Source organism: Protopterus annectens, chromosome 9.part0 (assembly GCF_019279795.1).
Source record: "Protopterus annectens isolate FY-2018-M chromosome 9.part0, PAN1.0, whole genome shotgun sequence".
NCBI lineage: Eukaryota > Metazoa > Chordata > Ceratodontiformes > Protopteridae > Protopterus > Protopterus annectens.
The window spans coordinates 968,772,476-968,792,839 of record NC_056743.1 but is presented as its reverse complement, the minus strand read 5'-3'; the positions used below and the strand labels follow the sequence as shown (position 1 = coordinate 968,792,839).

At 40.5% G+C, this 20,364-nt stretch overlaps 1 protein-coding gene across 1 annotated transcript in view; it reads left to right on the top strand.

Annotated features, from left to right (window-relative positions):
- The window catches only part of ANKRD52 (ankyrin repeat domain 52), a gene marked incomplete in the record, with an annotated part of 2,835,210 nt that overhangs the window by 2,522,517 nt on the left and 292,329 nt on the right, over positions 1-20,364 (top strand). The window contains 1 exon segment of the mRNA XM_044083713.1: positions 14,700-14,782. Coding sequence (XP_043939648.1) covers positions 14,700-14,782 — 83 coding nt within the window.

Genomic DNA, 20,364 nt, shown 5'->3' with positions numbered 1-20,364 from the left:
ACTGTCCCACAGATTGAACAGCAAATGAAGACAACTTCAGATAAAGAAGTTATGTACTCACTGTAACAATCCATCTGAGTTGTTGCTCTTCATTTGTCTTCAACCGTCCCTTCCTCCTTCCCCCTGCCTGACGTGGGCTTTGTGGTGGATTGGCCGGAAGAGACATAGCCTTTAAGTTGGCATTACTTGTGTTTTGTTGATACCTGCTGAAATTTTTGTACAAGGGTAAGGACTTGAATTAGGTTGGGGTGCTATGGTTGGCAGAAAACTCTATCTGAGGGGAGGAGGGAGAATGGAGGTATTATGGGTAGGGGAGGAGCTTGCAGCTCAGATCCGATGCTGGAAAATGCAGCCGAGTCTAATCCGTCCCGGATCCCTGTCCCAAAGGTTGAAGACAAATGAAGAGCAGTAACTCAGATGATACATTATGGTGAGTACATAACTTCTTTTTCAGAGCCCTGCTTTTTGGTCTTACCACAGCCCCCAGGGTGTTCACCAAATGCATGGCAGTGGTAGCAGCTCATCTTAGACTGCTTGGATTGGGGTTTTTCCCTATTTAGACGACTGGCTCCTTACTGCTTCAACCAGGCATCTACTAGAAATGTTATAGATTATTTGCTTCAACTGTCAAGTCTCGCTGGGAATCACCATCAGCATGCAAAAATCTCATCTTCAGTCAGTTCAACTTATAGATTTTATAAGGGTTTGTTTACACAGAGTCAGTTAGTTCCTTAGCTTTTCTGCCTCAGAACAGAGTTCTTACATTGAAAAAACACATCAAACAGGTTATTTCCATTCCTTCTCCCCCAGCAAGACTGGGCCTGAAAGTGCTATGGTCAATGGTTGGTACTCTAACTGCCCGGTTACACGTGAGAGTTCTTCTTTGGACCCTATCGGTGCAATGGTCCTTTCATTGTTATCCCTTGAATCATCGGATAAAATTGTCTCAAGTTTGTAGAAAGTTGTCTCTTTAATGAGTCTACTCAGGAGATGAATCAAGATTGTCCACTTACCCCCCCCCCGTGCCATGTTGACCACTGATGCCTCCCAGTTAAGGTAGGGTGGATTACTTGGGACGGTCTGCTCAAGGCACGTGGTCCCTACAAGAGACCAGTTTGCATATCGGTGTCCTAGAGATTGAGCGGTGCTTTTAGCGTTGCAGGCCTTTCAGAGCTTTCTCACTCTAGGGAGCATTTTAGTATAAACAGACAACGTGTCAGTAGTCTGGTACATCAGTAAACAGGGGGAACCAAATCGTACCCCCTTTGTCAAGAAGCAGTGAGAGTATGGCGGTGGGCAATCTCATCCAGCTGCTTTTCAGAGCGGAGCAAGTTTTTCCACTATCAGGGTTCAATTAGCAACCATCTGAAGCTATCATCAGGGAAATGCATTGCCTTTAGCATCATCCAAACTATGTAAAGTGTTTCATAAGGGTACCTTCTTATTTAGACCTCCAATAAAGGACCCTACCCCACCTTGGGACCTTACTATGGTTTTGCAAACATTGATAATTCTCTCCCTTTGAACCTTCAGCTAAAGTGGGTCTCAAGTTTCTTTCTTGGAAACTGTTGGTTCTGGAAGCTCTAATGTCTGCAAGACAAGTATCTGAACTCCATGCATTGTCTTACAAACCATCATATCTGATACTTCACAAAGGACATGGTTACTTTACTTACAAATCCTTCTTTCGTACTTAAAATTGCCTCAGAAACCAGTGTCAACTAAGACATCAATTTGCCAGTTTTCTTCCCCAAATTTAAAAACGAAGGAGAATGGGACCCTTCATCTTCTTGGTGTACATAGGCAACTTTGTTTTTATCTACCTAGGACCAAGGAGTTCAGAAATACTGATCAATTTTCTGTCTCTTTTACTAGTAAAACTTTGAGGAGACCAGTTTCTAAAACTATGTTGGCTAAATGGATAACAAATTGCATTTTCTATATTTATTCCTTGAAATGTGTTGCTTTACTGAAACAACCAAAAGCACATTCAACCAGGTCAGTGTCTACATCGGTGGCCGTTTGGGCTAGAGCCTCTATTGTTATCTATGCAGCTGCCACCTGGTCTAAGACTCATACTTTTGCACATTACAAATTGGACATTATTTCCAAAAATAGAGCTGTCTTTTGTTCTGCGGTGCTCTGGAACATCCTTCCATGAGGGCCACCCAAGGTTGCTGTAGTCGGCGACCCTGTTCCATTTGTTGAGGAACAAATGAAAATGACAACATCAGCTAGAGAAGTTAAGTACTCTCCATAATGTTCCATCTGTGTTGTCCATTTTCATTCTTCTTCAGCCCCCCACTTCCCCTTGTCCTTGCCTTTAGAAGAGACCTAATGGAGGTGTTATTAGGAACCATAATTCCTGTTTGAGCTCCTGATCTTTCAGCTGTCATGTTCCTGTCATAGCATTGTTATTGTATTGTATGAGTATAATGTGTATAATAGCAGCATACTCGATCTGAGCTGGTGTAGTTGTCGGGACATTATGGGTAAGGGAGGAGCTTGGGATTTGGATCCTAGAATCTTTAGAAAGTGGCTGAGTCATTTCCAAGGATCAGATCTGAACCCATTATCTCATTCGTTCAGGAAGAATGAAAATGGGCAACACAGATGGAATGTTATGATGAGTACATAACTTCTCTTTTTTTACTGGATTGTAGATCGCTGAAACTATAGATAAAAATACTGATGTTCATCATGTTTCACTGTTGCAGCCCTAACCAATGGGTTATCTGGCTCCCGATACCCCTTGATCGGCCAGAATACCAAAGGTAAGTAAATATGACGTCGGCGGTTGTAAAGGACATCAGGACATCCGATACAAAAGGAGGCAGCCAAAGTCACTTCCTCAGTATTCCTTGCCGCGGTGCCCGAAGCAGAAGCATTTCTTGCACGAGTGCCGGTCAGCAGTTTACCGTTTTTCATTTCTGACTACAAAGTTGAAGTCTACTACAGCTAAATACCCCGTTGCGGATCCTCTTTTCTTGCCTTAACAAATGTCAGAAAAGGTTAATAATTGTCTTACCTGTGGAAAGCAGATTCCCCATATAGATTTTCATTCCCATTGTATTATTTGTCTAGGCCTTGACCACGATGTTCCTAATTGTGATCTCTGTGCCTCCTTTAATCTGCATACTATTCGTCGTCGGGCTAAGCTTTTAGCTAAACATTTTGGAGTTTGGCCTAAGTTTGTCAGTATAGCGTCTGCTGGTCTTCAGGCTTCGGATATACCAAAGAAGCGTAAGGATAAGGACCAGAAGGTTAAGTCCTTGGATGATGATAGGATGGTCGTCAGTCATGCGGTAGCCAGTGTGGCGCCTTTGCAGCCCCTGCAGTCAGTGGATTTTCAACCACAGGCCTCGGTTGAGACCATTTCAGAGTCCCCCCAGGCCTCCGGCCTCCATTTTGCCTTCTGACCTCTCGCCTGTCGCCACTTCAGCTGGATCCGGAGCCACTAAGCTGACGCCGGTGTCCGAGGCCTCCATTCTTCGTTCAGACAGCAAGCTATTACCGACTCCCTCTACTGCGACTTCGGAGGTTGACAGGCCTCCCGAGTCCTTTAGACTTGCAGGTAAATCTTCCAGTCGTAAGCCTGTGAAAAAGCAGGCTCCAGTTTCTTCTCGTTCCCCTCAATCCCACATGGTTAAAATGGCTAATGATCTTTTAAACCTTATTAGAAGGTTCAAAGCCTCCTCCTTCTAAAAGGAGCAGGGATGTTTCTCCTGAAGCTTTGTCTTTTTCTGGCTCTGATTCTTCCTCTTCATCAGCAGAAATGCTAGAAGTGTCAAAGGCTTTTTCTCCTTTGGAGGATTCAGATGCAGAGGAGTCCATCCCTTCTTCTTCTCCCCCTGCGGTTTTCTCTTTTGGTGATACTTTGAATACTCTCAGGGAGCATTTTAAATGGGAAAATCAGGACTATCCCCAATCTAAGAAAAGGATTAGGGAGTTTTTGATTTACGTCAGCATAAGCCTCTGGCTATTCCCCCAGTGTTGGAAGTGGTTGATGATGTTTTCCTAGAAAATTACTTAACACCAAATTTGGTTCCTTCTGCTCCTAGGAATCCTGGCAGGTATTATAGAGTCCCTGTTTCTCATCTGTTTGTCTTCAGGAGTCCGTTGGCTGATCCTGAGGTTATTTCTCAAGGCCCTAAAGGAGTTAAGGCCACTGTTACTAAAATTCTTATTCCTTCTGACAGGGAGTCTAGGAACCTAGATAGGTAGGGTAAAAAAGTTTATACCTCTGCCACTCTTGCTATTAGGCTAAACAGTTTATTCTTGGGTCCGTGCTCCTGCTGTAACCACTCAGTAATTATTGGCGTTCTGCACGTGGCCGTTCTTCTAGCGACTCCTTCTCTGCTCGCCGCTCATCTAGCGACTCTATCTCTGCTTGCCTAGAACTCCTTTTACCATAGTGAAATTTTTTATTTATTACACCTACAGAACGCTTCACTAGCATTTATCGCCACATACCTGGCTGATCATAGGCTACAGCACCTTATCTGCCTTTTGTCTAATCCTAACTGCTCCTAACAGTTGTTTCCTGTGTCCCTCTCCCTTGTTGTACCTCCAGCGCCTGGTTAGCGTTTTTTCATGTGGGTACTTACCTAGTGATTCCATCCCTGCTCGCCTAGGCATAACTCTACTGGCTTTAGTTTATTTTGCCTATATAAGTAATATGTTTAGCTTGATTATTGAACTTGAGTTCTTCAAGACTGTAGTTATTACATTTTTACTTAAATAAAACTGCTGTGGTTTACAATTGTATAGATGCTGCATACGATGTTCTTTCCATCCTAGCTACATAATTGTATTTTACTATACAGATAGCTTGTTGATATATTTCTATTCTAATTTTCATTGCTGAATATAATTGAATAGATACTGAATGTAGCTATTCACATACTTGCTTACTGATTGCCTTTGTATATTGTTGCTTCCTGACTGCATTTGAATATTGTCCTCTGAATCCTTGGGTACCTGCATTGTTGTACTCTCTAGATCTTACTATATACACCAAGGGTTTCTATTGATTAATATGGCTAACTCATAAAACTGTGTATAATCTATGTGTAACGCTTTCCTCCTTATTACTAAACTGCTACCTCACTACCCTTTCTTTTTCTTCATTTACCAGCCTGTGACCCAGTACATCCCTGTACTAAATTACTAGACCTCACCCAACTGGAAGCCTCAACATATTTGTCCGAGCTGGAACCTTATTTATCCCCTCCCTGAGAAGCCAGCCCACTACAAGATGGTGAAAGTATGTGTTACAACCGATCCTAGAACTTTGAGCTTATCCTAATGTTTAATGTCACTGCTAGGCTAGACAAGTTTCCCTAGCAGGACTGCCAGTAGCCAGTCTTATCAAACCACTAATTCTCTAATCTCTTAAACATTCCCCTACAGCCAACCTCTCTCTCCCTCCCTCTCAGGTAGTAATATACCCCATATCGCCATTGCCAGACTCCCTGCAAGTGTATCTTCAAAGTGGTTTAGTGATTACACACTAACTGGCGCCTCTCCTCTAACTATCTGCAATTCTATTCCTACACTCATCTGCTGTACCATACCTCTATTTTCCACTCTCTTAGTCATTGCTTCTCCTTAACTCACTCTTTCTCCCTCTCATACCGTCTCTTACACTTTTGCTCTATTGCTACCCTTTCTAACCTCCAGCTATTCTCACAGTACATCTCCCACCCTTTCTCACTTGTGACTTACCTGTTGAACTCACCCACTTAACAGATTGTTCTCCTTGAAACTCTACTCTTTTGTCTGTACCTGCTCCATTCGCCCTGCAGGCTCACTCCGCTCCCCTACCCTACCCCCAATTCCCACCCACCCCCAGTGTTCCTACATTTATCCCTCCAATAGACACATCCACACCAATCATATACCTCCCTTCACTTCCACACCCATTCACACCTTATCACTCTTCCACCAATAATTCACCTATCTCCTACCTGTCTAATTAGTCCCTCCTACAAGAACTCCTCCTAACATACCCTTCTATACCTCCCTCCAACCTTAAACACTTACCTCTAACACTAGATCACATCCCACCTAATCATGCCCTACCTACTACAAATACCATTACTTATCACACTCCTAACAACTCTATCTACTACTTATCTCTTGTCTTCCTATGAAAATCTCTTACCTACACCCTCCATATTCCATCCAAACACACTTTAACACCTATAATATCAAACCAACCTACCTTTCAAACTAGTACTTCTCAACCTACCTACCTAAGTGCTAAATTTCATAGAGTAGTTCACATTAAATATAACAAACTAAAAACTAAACAAACAATTCACTTTTACTGTAAACCTCTCCGACCAAAATACTTTATATTTCTCCACACCTTAAAAGATGGGGACATTCATCCTAATCCCGGCCCAACATCTATCCCTACCACCATAAATAACTCCCAAACCAAATATAACACTGGACCTCTTATCAACCCACCCAATTCTCTCTCCATTGCTCATCTTAACATAAGTAGCATTTGCAATAAAATCCCACATGTTCATGCCCACCAATTTGATATCCTCTGCTCATCAGAAACATGGCTAAAACTCACAATAAAAGATAGTGAAATCAGACCTCCAGGCTATAGTATTTTTCGTGTTGACCGCACATTGAAAAAAGGTGGAGGAATAGCAATTCTCTATAAAGCACACATACAACTTAGTACCATTAATCTTAACCTACCTCTAGACTTCAGCAGTGAAATACTTATCTCAAAACTCCAGCTCATTAGACATAAAACTATAAATATTATATGCATCTATCTCCCCCCAGGTAACAACATTGGTATACTTGATAAAATACTCAATGGACTGTCTTCTCAACTCCCACAAGAAACCATAGTCCTAGGAGACGTTAATATTGATTGGAATTCATGTAACAATACAAACCCTTCCAACCACATTACCCTTTATGGTTTCTCACAAGCTATTAATTCACCCACCAGAATCAACAAACTAAATAAAAAAGAAAGCACCTTAGATTGGATACTAACTAATAGCCCTTACCAAACGTATACCACAGGAACCCTCCCAGATGACCTTAGTGACCACCTGCTAACATACATAATCAGACATAAAACTAACCCAACCTTCCCTATCACTATTAGAACAGTTCGCAGCAAAAAGCATTTTAACCCTGAACAATTCCAAACAGACCTTAAACAATGTAATTGGTCTCTCCTAAAATCCCTCCCCATTAACAAAGCAGTTGAATACTTTAACTCTACATTCCTAACAATCCTGGACCACCATGCTCCTATGCGCTGTATTAGAATGAAAGCTAAACCTGCTCCTTGGCTCTCAAACAAAACTAGGCAGCTAATCATACAAAGAAACAAATCCTGGGCCAAATGGCGAACTACTAAGAACTCCACGGACCACCTAACCTTTTCAGCAAGAAAGAAATATCACAAAAAAAGCCATCATACTAGACAAAAAATATTACTACCTTCACCTACAACAATCCTCCCTCAAGGAACCTCAAAAATTTTGGTCTACTATTAATAAACTTACTCATCCAGGAGAAACTATTACCCCCAACCCCTTAGGCAGTAACCCTGACAATTTAACTGATATAACCAATGCCTTTAACTCTTTCTTTACCAGTACTATCCAAACTCTAGCCAGCCACCTATCCCCCGATATCACTAATCTACAAACTCCCACCTCCAAGGTTCCTCCAGTATTCAAGTTAGAACCAGTACCCACATCATGCATTCGCTCCATTCTCCAAAAACTAAAACCAACTACCCCCTCAGCTGACAAACTCCCATCAGAATTCCTGCAAATAGCATCTAAAGCCATAGCTTACCCCATCTCCATACTGATAAATAGAACCCTAAATGAAGGTATAATCCCATCCATCTGGAAAATTTCTCACATTATCCCATTACACAAAGGTGGAAACTCCAATGAAATGTCCAACTTTCGTCCCATAGCACTGCTCTCCCCTATTGCAAAAATAATGGAAAAATGTGTCTACAAACAGCTTATGAACCACCTTCTCCTTCACAACCTACTGGCAAACTGCCAACACGGATTTAGACCTTTTCACAGCACCTCTACTGCCTTGCTTTCCTTTACAAACTATATCAACGAAAACCGCAATAATAATATCCTCTCCTCTGCAGTCTTCGTTGACTTCTCAAAAACTTTTGACATGGTTAACCACCATATCCTTCTACACATCCTAAAGTCCCACTCACTAAAACCACTATCCATGAACTGGTTCACGTCCTACCTAGAAAACAGACAGCAGGCTGTACTCTGGAAAAACACTCCATCTAATCACCTACCTATCTCATTAGGTGTCCCGCAAGGCTCCATCCTAGGCCCTCTCTTGTTTTCCATTTACATCAATGATCTCCACTCAGCCATTCCACTCTCCACATGTATTCAGTATGCAGATGATTCTACTATTGTCTGCTCATCCTCCTCTCTAGTTGAACTACAATCCCAAACACAAAAAGCTTTCAATACAGTAGAAAACTGGTTCTCCAACCGCTGCCTCTTACTAAACGCTAAAAAACTAAACTTTTACTCTTCACACCTACCCAAAAGACTACCCCTTTACACTTCACCCTCACATCTAATAATGGCACCCTTATTTCCCCTGATCTGACCACTAAACTCTTAGGAGTCACAATTGACAATAACCTCAACTTTGACCCACACATAAATACCACAGTAAAAGTAGTCAACAGAAAATTAGGATCCCTCTATTGAATAAAACCATATCTAACACCATTAGCTAAATCCACTATAGCTAGAACTCATTTACTCTCAACCGTTCTTTATGCATCTCCCATCTACACTAACCTCTTCAAAAAGAACCTCAACAAACTAGCTATATCCTATAATAACATTGCCAGATTTGCTACTAGCTCCCCTTATAGAACCCATCACTGTCTTAATCTAAAACAACTAGGCTGGCTTGAACTTCCATATCTGATACAATTTCATCAACTCTCAATAACTCACAAGGCCCTTAATCAGCCCAACAATACTCCCATACTCTCTAGCTTTATTACACCATATAGTAATCTCAAAAATGTATGATCCTCAAACAAAATCCTTATGAATATAACTAAATCTAAAAACTTAGCAGGTGATTCCTTGTTCTCCAACTCTGTTGGAAAAGTATGGAATCAATTACCACCTGATCTTACATCCCAGACCTCTCTCCCACTTTTTAAAAGACATCTAAAACACTACTTCAATAACCACTGGTTATGCTCCTGTTGTAACCCTGACTAACATTTTCTTGTCTCTGACCTTCTCTAAATACTAAACGTCTTAAAATACCTTATTATCCTTTTCTCTCATATAAATTATATAAGTGTACTATCAAACTAAGACCTACTAAGATTTGTTCAAAAAAAAAAAATTTTATTCTTCTATATTTTTAATATAGAATTTATAATATAACTCTGTTATAATTATAGCTGTTAAAACTGTTTTTGATATCATCATTATTGCTGCATAGGACTGTCTCTATGCTTTTTGTTACATTGTATGTTATTTCCTGGAGCTTTTCTCCCTGGGCCTCTACTGAAAATGGACATATATCCAGTTAGACTAGCCCGGTCAACAAATGTAAAATAAAATAAATTGTCTTTTTCATATGCTGAAGTACCAGCAGCACACCTTGGAGGCTATTAAGTCTAGGATGGCAAGTGTGCCTCTTTTGGCGGAGAGTAAGGATATGCAGGATTTGCTGAATTCTGCCAATCTTGTCAATAAACATTCTTTATATTGTGGTTTTGAATTCTAGAAGCCTCCTGCAGGGCTACAGCTACTGGATCTGTTATCAGAAGGCATGCTTGGCTCAAGGAACAGCCCCTTCCAGAGCCTGTCAAGGCTAAGCTGTTAGACGTACCTTTGCATAATGACCGTCTTTTTGGCAGCAAAGCAGAGGAAGTGCTCAAGAAGATGGAGGATAAGGCCAAGTCTATGCAAACTGTTAAGGATTTTCTGCAAGTTCAACCTCCTCGCTTTAGCAGGAATTACCCTTCTAAGAGTTGGATGTTTCCTGATACCTGCAGACAGAACCGTTCAAGGACTAGAGGTTACAAATCTTCTAGGGGGCAAGCGGCTACCCTCAAAGATCTAAGCGTTGGCAGGCTTCCACTTCCAAGGCGGGAAGTTCTAAGCCTGCATCACAATCAAAACACTCTCAATAACTTTATTCAGCTTCTGCCTGTTCTTGCCTGCCTGGAGAGTCCTTTAGGGGGAAGGTTGGCCGTTTTTGCAAATGTCTGGGCCACTATCACGGACGACAGATGGGTACTCAGAACTGTATCCCTAGGCCACAAGTTTTCTTTCCACACCTTTCCAGCTCCCAAAGGATTCCCGGACGCTCCTCCAAATCAAAGGGCATAAGTAGAAAAACAAATTTTGTCTGTTTCTTCTGGGAGCAATAGAATCAATTCCTGCTCAGCAGGTAGGCCAGGGTTTCTATTCCAGACTTTTCCTAGTTCCAAAAAAAGAAGGCACCTGGCATCCTATCCTAGATCTCTCCATTCTGAACTCTTTCTTGGTAATTCCAAAGTTCAAAATGCTCACTCTGCATCAGTTGCTGCCAATGTTAGAAAAGGATTCCTGGCTGGTAACTTTGGATCTCAAAGAAGCTTATCTGCACATCCCTATCAGGGAAAGTTGTAGGCAATACCTTCGTTTCAGGGTGGGCAAGCAACATTATCAATTCTCTGTGCTGTCTTTTGCCTTACCTACTGCTCCCAGTGTTTTCACAAAGTGCCTGACTCCAGTCATTGCTTTTTGCAGGAAGACGAAAATTCAGATTTATCCATACTTGGACAACTGTCTGATTCAAGCAAATTCTCAGGAACAGCTGTTAAAAGATGTAGAATTCGTAAAGATGCTTCTCTCTTCCCTGGGTTACACTGTCAACGAGGAAAAATCAAAAATGGTGCCATCATAAGAGATAACATTCCTGGGAATGAGTTTAAACACAGCCGCCCAGATGATACATCTCACCCAGGAGAAGCAGACAACTCTTTCAGTTTACTTCAAGGACTTGGCAAGCCTGTCCCAGCTCCCTGCAAGGAAATACCTGCAAGCTCTGGGATACATGGCCTCTTGCATTCTCATGATTCCATATGCAAGACTGCATGAGGAAATTGCAATGGTACCTCAAGAACATTTGGTGTCAACACACACAGGACCTGGATATAATGATTCCTCTGCTTCCATGTCTGCAGGCAGAGTTTCTGTGGTGGGCAACAGCTTGTCTACAAAACAAAGGTATGCCTTTTCGCCCACCTCCTGCCACTCAAGTTCTTACCACAGATGCATCGGACTATGCCTGGGGAGCACACTTGGATGGCAGATGCATACAGGGACGTTGGAATGCCCAGCAGATACATCTGCACATAAATCTAAAGGAGTTGATAGCAGTTCAGCAGACTTACTAGCTTTCAGGCATCTTCTTTCTCCAAGGACCATGCTTATCAGAACAGACATCACAGTCATGTGATACATCAACAAACAGGGAGGGACTCATTCTTACCCCCTGTACAGGCAGAGCATGACAATCTGGTCCATAGCAGCATCCCTGGGCCTGCATCTCCTAGCTTAATTTCTTCCAGGAAGGCTCAGTGTTTTTGGCAGACCAGTTGAGCAGACAAACCCTGGATCCTCACGAGTGGCAGTTGAACAGAGCAGTCTTCTATAGCATCATTTAATGTTGGGGCACACCGCAGGTGGATCTTTTCTCCGCCCAAGACAACCATTTCCTACCTCTTTTTTGCACCAGACAGCATCACAGCAGAGCCTGAAGAGTGGATGTTCTGTCCTTCCCTTGGACGCTGCTGTCAGTTTATGCCTTCCCTCCTCTTCTTCTTCTTCTTCCCAGAGTATTACTGAAGATCAGGGACGAACGACCAAGGGCTATTCTCATAGCTCCGGACTGGCCCAGACAGCATTGGTATCCACTGCTTCACAGTCTCTCCCAACTTCCTCCTTGGCATCTTCCTCTGAAGCCAGATCTTTTGGTTCAGGAAGGGGGAAACATTCTACATTCTCATCTTCAGTCTCTACATTTGGCAGCATGGCTCATTGTATGACTCCTCCCTTTTCTTCTTCCCTTTCCCAGCAGCTGGTTGACGTGCTGAGGGAGGCCAGGAGGCTTAGCACTAGGAAGTCCTATGCTGGCAAATGGGAAAGTTTCTCTCATTGGATGCAGGCTAGAGGGGAATCTTCTTCTCAGCCTTCCCTTCATCTGATCCTGGAATACCTGGCTGATTTACTTGAGGGTGGTATTTCTTTTTCCTCTATCAGGATCCATGCTTCAGACATTTCTACTCATTGTTCTTTTGAGCAACCCATTTTCTCTCATCCCCCGGATGAAAATGGTTCTCAGAGGTGCTTGCAACTTAAAACCTCCCAGAAGGGCACCTACTCCAGCTTGGGATCTTAATTTTGTCTTCGAGAAACTCACTGTTCCTCCTTTTGAGCCAGCTGCCAATGCAGATTTAAAATTTCTCTCTTGGAAGACTGCCTTCCTCTTGGCTGTAACTTCAGCAAGGAGGGTTTCGGAGCTGCAAGCTTTGATGGCTGTGGAGCCCTTTCTTATTTTCCATGCAGATAGGGTCTCTCTAAGAACTAACCCCTCCTTTATGCCTAAGGTGGTTTCTAGCCTGACTCTTAATCAGTCCGTACACCTTCCTACCTTCTTTCCTAATCCTCGAAATAGAGGTGAAAGGATCCTACATTCTCTTGATGTGTACAGACAGCTCAGGTTTTACCTGGACAGGACTATACCTTCGGAAATCAGCGCAGTTATTGGTCAGTTTTGCCCCTGGAGCCCAGGGCAAGGCTATTTCTAAGCAAACCATTTCTAAATGGATTGCACATTGTATCACTTTTTGTTACTCTTTCCATGGCAGGGTTCCTCCTCAAGGGGTTAGGACCCACTCAACTAGAGCAGCTTCCACTTCTGCAGCCTTTTTAAGGGGTATCCCTGCTAAAGACAATTTGGAGGCTGCCACATGGTCTTCTGTTCACACTTTCACAAAGCGTTATAATTTGCCTTTGTTTTCTAGAGCCAGGGTTGGGTTTGCCACTGCTGTTCTGCAGGGCATTATTTCCAATCCTTGATTCTGTTGGTTCCTCCTCCCTTTTTCTCTGGGCTTTGGTAATCAGTCCATTGGTTAGGACTGCAACAGTGAAACACGGTGAGCATAGTACAGTTGTGTACACTTACCATAACTGTAGATGTTCGAGTGTATTCACTGTTGCAGTCCTTGTTTCCCTCCCTCCTTCCCCCTTTTTGGTCTTTTCCTGTTCTCTTTTCCTAAGGTACAGGCTAAATTTAGTATTATTTGCCAAAATTGCTTTTGGTTTAAGCCTTGTTTTCTGGGGGCTTCTGACTGTTATGGCAAGAAAGATTGAAGAAGTGACGTCAGCTGCCTCCTTTTGTATCAGACGTCCTGACGTCCTTTACAACCGACGTCATATTTACTTGCCTTTGGTATTCTGGCTGATCGAGGGCTACCGGGAGCTGGATAACCCATTGGTTAGGACTGCAACAATGAATGCACTCTAACATCTACATTTATGGTAAGTGTACACAACTGTACTTTCTACAGTAGATGGTCTAAATAAAAAGGGATGTCAAACTTTACTGTGTCAGCAGTTGTTGCCTTTTTAGCCAGTCAGTCAAATGCTCATGATAAGTCTGAAATGATAATCAATGGCAGCATTTGCTTTTTCTTTTTTTACTTGTATGCAGTCGGTCATCTTCATCAGGACCTGCACCAGTTCCTCAAGGGAATTAACCACTGTTCACCTGAGTAGTAGACTTGCTGTAGAAATACTTGCATATCAGAAATGTTATTTGTAGCATTTATTAACCTGTTTCTTAGCTAGCAGTTGCTGATTATCCGTGTAGATTGTCTTTCTCGATAGTAAGTCTCTAACATCTGCCTATTCTGATGATAACGCTTAATTATGGAATAGTATTTGTTCTCACCCTTTGAGAAATGTGCATTTTAGCAGCATAGTCGGCCAGAACTTCAGCTTTTGAATTCTGTTCAGCGGGGTGTGCTGTCTCATAAATAAACAAAAAAGATGTCCTACGTAATACATAAACAGTGGTGTACCCAAGCTTGTTGGGTATTTTTCTGAGATGCATAAAATTTTATTAATGTAGATGATTTATGGAGTGGTCTGTCATGTCAGCCTGTCCCCAGCAACACAGTCAAATACACATGTGTACATGCAGACAGACATGCGCACAGCATGTGCAAGTCATTATGGCACTATATTTCTGTAGTAATGTTCTTCTTCAGCCATGTTTTTGATTTTTAAGGCCATAATGTATTTTTCTTAACAGCACTTTATGTGATGATATTCTTCATGATGATTAGTAATCTAGAATGGAGGACTTATGTTAAAAAGTTTGCTTTTCCAACATTAGGCATCTGCACACCTTGGGTAGTCCATTGTTTCCTTTGTTGCCCACCATGCAGTCATTATAGAGGTTTAAGGCTATGAGCTGTTGAGGGTTTTATTCCTTCATCTCTTTTTTGCTGTAAACAAATGAAATGCAATTGTATACACAAATAATATCGTATATTTTATATTTTTTAATGTTGATTTATTTATTTTATTTTATTTTTATGTGGATTGTGATTTCAGAATATTTGCTGTACAGAGCGAAAGCAGATTTATCTTTAATGGACATCAGCAAGAACACAGCTCTTCATCTGGCCTGCAGTAAGGTATGGCAGCGAACATTTTAACTTTAAATAGTGACTAGGTACTCTTATTCATCAGAACATTTCATTGTAGAGCTGCTTTAAATATGTTAGATTGAGGTCTTACACCGTTGTTTCCTGTGAATCACATCTGCCCATCTCTTGTCACTGAGGGCTCTGTCCTCATTAATAATGCATAAGGAATAATACCTGTAAAAGGGAGAAATGGACTCCCTGTACATCAGTTCGTTTTGTACGTCATAGTTGACTAAAGGGTCAGCCTTTTGGTCACTCATTTCCAACCATTTTCAAATGTTTTCACATGTAGAGTTAGTTGCTGTTTCTTTACCTTAATATTTTTAGCCTCAGTTTTTGAAATTCAAGAACCTTCAACAAAGTTTCTCATTTGTTCATGCTACAGGATGGTAATCAAGACAAGTCACTCTTCCTGAAGTGAAGATGTGACCAGATGATGACATAATACATTTATGTTTTACCTTGGTGGTTTGGTATTACCTGAGCTTTTTTTGGGAGGGGATGATGGCAAGAATCGAGTGGGATAAGCTGATTCTTCCGATAGAGCAAGGTAGAGTGGGATTACAAGATTTGAAGGGGTATTTCAGAGCTACACAGTTAATATCTATATATATATATATATATATATATATATATATATATATTTATATATTTATATATATATATATATATATATTTATATATTTATATATATATAGCAAAAGCAGAAACCTATAATTCAAAGTGGTAAGGGTGATGACGAAACGGGGGAAGCTCAATAAACAAGAAGAGACTGGGATTTAGGATGCAGATCCTTAAAGAGAATAACAATAACCCAGAATATTGTATTCATAAAGTATAGGTTCATAGGTTAGTACTAGGCTAACTGCCCTTGCGAGCCATTGTAAGCCTAGCCAATTATCCCTTGTGAGACTCAAACCCTGCACCTTGTGTTTGTAAGGCAAACACCTTAACCATTAGGCCACCCTCCCAACCCTAAGAGCTAATGGAAATACTTAGCTGTCTCTTTAACCACAGGCTGAGCACTGGTTTTGTGCTCATAGAGTAACTCATAGATTACTACTAGGCTAACTGCCCTTGCGAGCCATTTAAGTCTAGCCAATTATCCCTTGTTAGACTCAAACCCTGCACCTTGTGTTTGTAAGGCAAACACCTTAACCATTAAGCCACACTCCCCCACTCAGCAGAAAGTATTCTAAGAACAAAGCCAACCCAGGAATGGAGAAGGGATTTCCTGCCAGTAGGGGTGACTTTAATTAGGGATACAGACACTAGGCATGAGGAGGCTGGAATTTATTGGAGAAAACTGGCAAAAGAAGCAAGGCATTGGGAGCAAATAAACAGAGAAGGAAAGGTAATAAAATGAAAAGAGGCCAAGAATTTATTTGAATTGCAGGCTAGAGTTTGCCTTCCCCTGTCAAAGATTGATATCAGAGTATAGGTGAAGAGAAAGAAATAGGGGGATCCTACGCAAAAGATCAGCACTGGTAGAGTCTTTAGTAGAATCTAGAACAGAAGCTGCTGTTATAAAAGGAATAATTAGAAATGTGTATAAAATATTGCATGATAACTATAAGAATCAATCAGAGAAGGTTGAAAAGCACTGGGAAGAGAGCTTGGATAAGCAGCTCACAAAGAAACAGTGGGAGGATATATGTATGTATGTCTCCCAAGTATGCAACACAGTTTAGAAGATTTAGAATCTTTGCTTGGAAGTGATTGTATAGTTATTTTTATACCCCAAGTAGACTCCAAAGAATTTTTCCTCAGGTAGACAGCAAATGTTGGAGATGTAGCAGAGGAAAAATAGATAATTGGGAACATGTTTTCTGGGAGTATAATGTGTTGGCAGACTAAAAATTCCCTGCAGACTACTCTATCAAGTTCTGGGTGAGCAAATTGGGATAACTAACGAAAGTATTTTTTGAGCTATGATACATAATCGGAATTGCCTAGAATATAGTAAAGCCTTGCTGAGTCCTTATTATGGTGGCTGCCAAAAAAGCATTTACTGGAAAATGGAAATCAAAGTCTAAACTAGCTGTACTAGAAGTAGTGAATATAGTAACACAGATGAAACAACTAGAAATGAGATCTTTAGAAAGTATAGGAGCAAATTATATAGAAAAAATTGGAATTGTGGAAACAATACATGCAGAGGAGGAATGCGGTTTAAAAAAAGGCAGGATTTGAATGAACTATATAATGTTTGACTGACAGTGACTGGATAGATTATAAATGATGTTTAATGTTTACAACTAAAATTGTCAGTATGGTTTATTTTCATTTATATAAATGTACGATTGTCTATGTCACATGTGATTTAACAAAGATGGTTCTTGTCAAAAAAAAAATGCATTTATGTTGTGCCTTGGGCAGTCCCACATGAATGTCATCTGCCAAGTTTTATCATTCTTTTAACACAACCGAAACATTAGAGAGTGAATTTGGGTTTTATTGGCGTCTTCCTCACTGGGCAGTACTAAAAAGCGACGTTGTGATTAAGGCTCCTCCTTTAGAAGTTCCATTCTCCATTAACTCTCTGTCAGAACTCCCTCAAAGAAACAGTGGTCTAAAGAAGATCAGTTTTCCACATACCATGTTGTACATCTACAGGTGTCTTGTTATTATCACAAGACAGTTTTTTTTTTTTTTTTTCCAGAGAATTGCTTGACACAGTCACTTACAAGTATATTGATTTGGTTTTGAAGCATGAGAGAGATGTTTGTCATTTGATCACACAGCTGTACGTTTTTGTTCGTATTAAGGAGTCCCCACACTTGGAGCATGTTGACACCCTTTGTCTCCGTTTCCCTTCGATGTTGTTTTTGTTCCTTCTGTACTCCAGAGATTATCCAGGTGTCATTGCTGATGTTTTTTTGTCTTTCTCTAAAAAAAAAAAAAAAAAAAAAAAAAAAAATCATCATGTAGACATCCTTAAGAGCTTATTTGGATCAGGTGGACTTGACCTCATTTACTCTGAGAAATTTTACTTTTATAAGTCTCTTTCGGGGACTGTTTTATAACCAGAGTGGAATTCCTGGAGCTTTTCAGAATGTTGACTAGCTTGACTGAAAAGCTGTACATCTGATTCAGGACTCTTTTGCTGTTTTGAGCATGTGAAACAGCTAGGTGACAAAACCCCACTGAAAAGGCCCTTTCTAAGATTGTTGGGTTTTCAAAAGCTTTCTCTCTGGAAGAAGAATTTGACTTTAAAGAAATAAGTGATAACCCCTTAATAAAGTCCTCCTGTGTCTGTTGATGCTCTTCGGGTAAGAACATGTCCACTGTTTTTGAGAATTCATCCTTTGATAACATTTATCGGTGGGTCTTTGATCTGCTGGTGTTCTTTGATGCTATTATAAACAGATGAATGCACGTAGAAGCTGGCAGTATATTTGGACCTCCTTGAATGTAAGGTGGTTGCATTTTGTTTGATGGCAGGTGGAAGCAGTTAAATTATATTGCCTGTCCTTTTAATGGATTTTAGCAGTTTGAGATTGAGGATCTTCCTTGATGTACTTCTGCTGGCTTTATCTTGTCCACTAATCAGCATGAGTTTCTTAATCTTCACACACTGGGATAGACGTGTCCATAGCAACATTCTCTGTGACATCATGCTTTAGCCTTATATGTACTCTTATTGCCTTTGCCCTCCCATTTTTTTTCTTGACTCTGACAGTCTGGCTGTCAAGCCTTGTTGTAAGCAGTAACACTTTCTGTACTTCCATGCTCCTTGCTTCTGTTTTCTTGGAAAAAAAATGGGAAATTGGACTTCCAAGATGGCTGCACACTGATCAGCAGCTTAACTTCGGCTCTCCTAATGTGAAAACAGAAACTGAGAAATAAGTCGGTGATATATATATTGTCAGCTTGAATACAATTCAGTTAGTGGCTAGTAAGTACGCTGCATGGATGACAGGAAAGAAGAAACTAAGAGAATCTGTATAAAATCAACTAGAAAAGGTGAAGAGGAAACAATGACTGGGAAGAATCCTGCAGCTGTTCAGCAAAAAGCAGTTCAGTCTCCAGCTTTTGTGCAAGACCTGGCTTCCATAATCTAAAGGATAAAAATAAATGAAATGTGCCCAGAGCTGATTAAAATAAGCAAAACACTGTAGGAGTATATCAACCTAAGTAATTAAAGGCTGGAAAAAAATGTAAGAAGCTTTAAACAGAAATTCAGTTGAGCTGATTAAACTACAAAAATCAGAGACTGAAATGAAGAAAATGCTGGCTGAGTGTGATCCTGCTCAAGAAGAGTCATTTCAAAAAATGGTAGAATTTGAGAGTAGAGCAAGCAGAAAAGATCTTTGAGAAACTAGAAGGAACAGACTGTATTAATTTTATGAAGGCCCAAATAAGTAATAGGACTGGTATTCCACAGCAGGAATTTTTAATTGAAAGTGCATATCATGTGTATGTTCCAAATCTGGCCATAAGAAAGCACTCAATACCTTTATCAGTAAAGAGACAAACTTGCCAGCAGAAAGAGTTGATCCTGACAAAACTTTGGCAAAATGGCAAAGTATTAAAAGTTGGAGACAGAGTGTTTGTGGAAAATGATTATTCAGTATATACCAGGCAAAAGAGAAATAAATGTATTGCAGTAATCAGGGAATGTCGGGAGGCAGTATCCAGCTGTATACAGAATATTTTTCCTGGAGGATCCGTGTCATCTTTTGATGCAGAAAAGATTAAGAATGAAATGAAAAAGTCTGTCCAACAAAAAGTGAGCCATCAAGCAGAGTGGGATTCTGCTTTCATTCTTCTGATAACAAAGCACACACAGATACTGGAACAGTGAAACATATTCTACTGTTTCAAAGGAAAATGCTTGAGAGACCAAGAAAAGCTCAGGAGCTGACCAAAAGAATTGAGTACCTTGCAGTTGAACTGGAATTTAGAGTTGGGAGATGGAGATTAACAGAAAGAAGACACAGACATTAGTGAATAAATATAGACTGCAAGGCATCAGTTGCATTTGTGAAATAAGGTTGTATAAGCTTAAGTGGAAAGAGTGGACTTGTTGATTTTGTTAAACTTGTAGGGAACTGAAAAGCATTTGCCTCACTTCATGTCATTAATGTTTGGTATGACCTGAGGAGAAGAGGAAGAAAAAAGTAACTAAGTAAAACCAATTCATGTTCTTAGCAGAATTTCTGTGAAACTTTTCATATTACAAATTGCATATTTTATAGTAAAGCATATTTAGTTCTTGTATGTGATGGTTATTGAATTAAATAAATGCCTTGTTTTCTTCATTTTCTCTTCTTTTTTTGGTGTTAAGAAATGTAGGCATTACAGTGCAAAAAGAGAAGACGAGCTAGACAAAAACAAGTGCAGTGGGTTGTTGAGTTGGGGATGGGGGTGTAAGATGACATAGATCATAATATATGTAGAGCTGATATGTTTTCTCTTATTTTTGTATAAGGGAATGTCTGGATTAAGATTCTGGACTGACTAATAAATTTCAAGTGAAAACAAGTAAATATGAGAACACGGAATATAATAAGTTTTTCTTTAGCAGTAAATGTTTCAGCATGTGTTTCAGGCTGCAGTAGAAGAAT